The sequence below is a fragment of the Contarinia nasturtii genome, unplaced genomic scaffold, assembly GCF_009176525.2.
Source record: "Contarinia nasturtii isolate CC-2019 unplaced genomic scaffold, AAFC_CNas_1.1 Cnas_scaffold_5755, whole genome shotgun sequence".
Classification (NCBI taxonomy): domain Eukaryota; kingdom Metazoa; phylum Arthropoda; class Insecta; order Diptera; family Cecidomyiidae; genus Contarinia; species Contarinia nasturtii.
Window position 1 is genome coordinate 3214 of NW_022203024.1, and position 2237 is coordinate 5450.

The following is a 2237-nucleotide window of genomic DNA, read 5'->3' on the forward strand; positions in this document are numbered from 1 at the left end:
AAAACAATTCCCGTTCCAATGCTCGATTTGTCGACAAGGATTCACAGTGAAACGGACAAAGGAGACGCACGAGAAAAACTGCAATCCACGGCGATTTGAATGTTACTTGTGCAAATATGATACATTCAACAAAACACACATAGTCGATCATATGTGCATTCATACCGGAGACAGACCATTCCGATGTTCTCATTGTGCGAAACGATTCGCCAAGAAATCTGATTTAGAATCGCACTTAAAACGACTTAATGGCAAAGCGAAAGCACAAGTTCAAGAACTTTTCACTGTTGAAGAACGGCTGGAGAACGAAACCAATTCAAATGGCACTGAACAACAGAATGGAGCGACATCAGGCGTAGAATCCAAAACAAAATGTGAGTTTTGTAATTATGTGGCCAAACATCCATCAGATCTGATAAGGCACAGACGCAAACACACTGGCGGCAAACCATTTGAATGCAACATTTGTGCGAAAGGATTTACTACAAAGCAGAGTCTGAACAAGCACATGAGAACTCACGCAAAACAATTCCCATTCCATTGCTCGATTTGTCGACAAGGATTCACGGTGCAACGGACAAAGATTGCGCACGAGAAAAGCTGCAGTCGACAACTATTTGAATGTTACTTGTGCAAATATGACACCATACGTAAAGAAAATTTAGTCAGACATATGCTCACTCATACCGCATCATTCCGATGCTTCCATTGTTTCAAGCTATTCACCACAAAGTCTACTTTAAAATCTCACTTAACTAAAAACGAAATGAAGTTACAGAATGAAAAGGTTTTGACTGTCGAAGAATGTCTAGAGAAAATGTAAGTACAAATTTGTTCAAAGCACAAGAAACTAGATCGAAAAAATGTCACCACTTAACGGGTTTAATTAAGACGAAATGTATTTTACTAATATTACGAATATAAAAGTATTCCCTTTCAAAGAGAATTATTGTTTAAAATGATAAGTTCTTCCAAAGAATAAAACGAAGCTAAAAAACAAACTCATTTGTCTTTCTCATTTTATTGTCCAATGAAAATTGAGTTAAATTAATTGCAGGAGAGTCGATATTAGGATGAAATCCAGGTGACGTACAAATTAATGTCAAATTTAATAAGTTACATGCATATTACATCACTTTTTCCTTTAAATTCCATTTTACAATATAATTTTACACCAAATAAAAACATTTGAATCCAAATTGCATTGAAATTATGAATAATTACATTTTTACTTTTCCGCACACACCTAGTGTGTAAGGTAAAGTATTGGAATCGGTCGAAAAATTAACACCCTCAAAAAACATGTTTTCTGGGTATTTTAGGAGCCAGGGAACACGAATCTAGCGTTTTTTCGATGTCCGAATGTATGTGCGTGGTACCCTGTACGCTGTACGCTGTACCCTGTACGCTGTAACCTGTACGCAAAAATTTGTTAACACGATAACTTTCACACAAGAAAAGTAATTCAAAATCTGACTTCACAGGATGATTGGGGGTGCCGAGGAATAGAAACCATTAGATTTTGAGCGACTTTGGTTGACAGAGTAGAGTGTCATGTCTGGTGTGATGACATGCCATCCATGTGAAAAATTCAATTTTTCTTCCAAAAGTGATATTTAATGTATACATAAACACTCAAAAATGTGTATTGGGGGGTTTTTGGGTACGAGAAAACCGAATATGACGTTAGTTTTGCGATACAAATAACTTTCGATACACTTTTTATACAAAAATTTCAAAAAAATTGAATTTATGTATGAAATCCATGTCTTTATGATATCGTAATGAGCTGAAACTTTGCACCGGTTATCTTTATCACAGAAAAATACCATTTCGAGAGTTTGAAGACATTTCAACGCATATTATGGGTACCTCCCAAACAAAATTTTGGATTTTTCGCTCAAAAACGAAATGTTGTATGGGAAGTACCCTTAATATGCATTGAAATTTCTTCAAACTTTCAGAATGTTAACTTTTTTTGAAAAAAATAACCTCTGCAAATTTTCACATGATTACGATATCATATAGGCATGGCTCCGATAAAAATATTCCCATTTTTATCGTAAAACTAATGTCAGATTCAGTTTTCTCGTAAATTCTTTGAGGAAAGGATTTGTAATAAATGCATGTTGTGGATCACAGTGCGGAAAAGTTCATCTTACGTATGTAAGACATTTTATTCCCCATGATTTCAAATATAAGTAAAAAACACTTCTTTCGAAGTTCCCAGTGTGACG

At 35.1% G+C, this 2237-nt stretch overlaps 1 protein-coding gene across 1 annotated transcript in view; it reads left to right on the forward strand.

Annotated features, from left to right (window-relative positions):
* The window catches only part of LOC116351583 (zinc finger protein 84-like), a 1153-nt gene extending 170 nt beyond the window's left edge, over positions 1 to 983 (forward strand). Inside the window, exon 2 of the mRNA XM_031783706.1 lies at positions 39 to 983. Within this exon, the coding sequence (XP_031639566.1) occupies positions 39 to 823 (785 nt within the window). The 3' untranslated portion in view covers positions 824 to 983. The remainder of the gene's footprint in view (positions 1 to 38) is intronic.
* Positions 984 to 2237: the final 1254 nt, after the last annotated feature.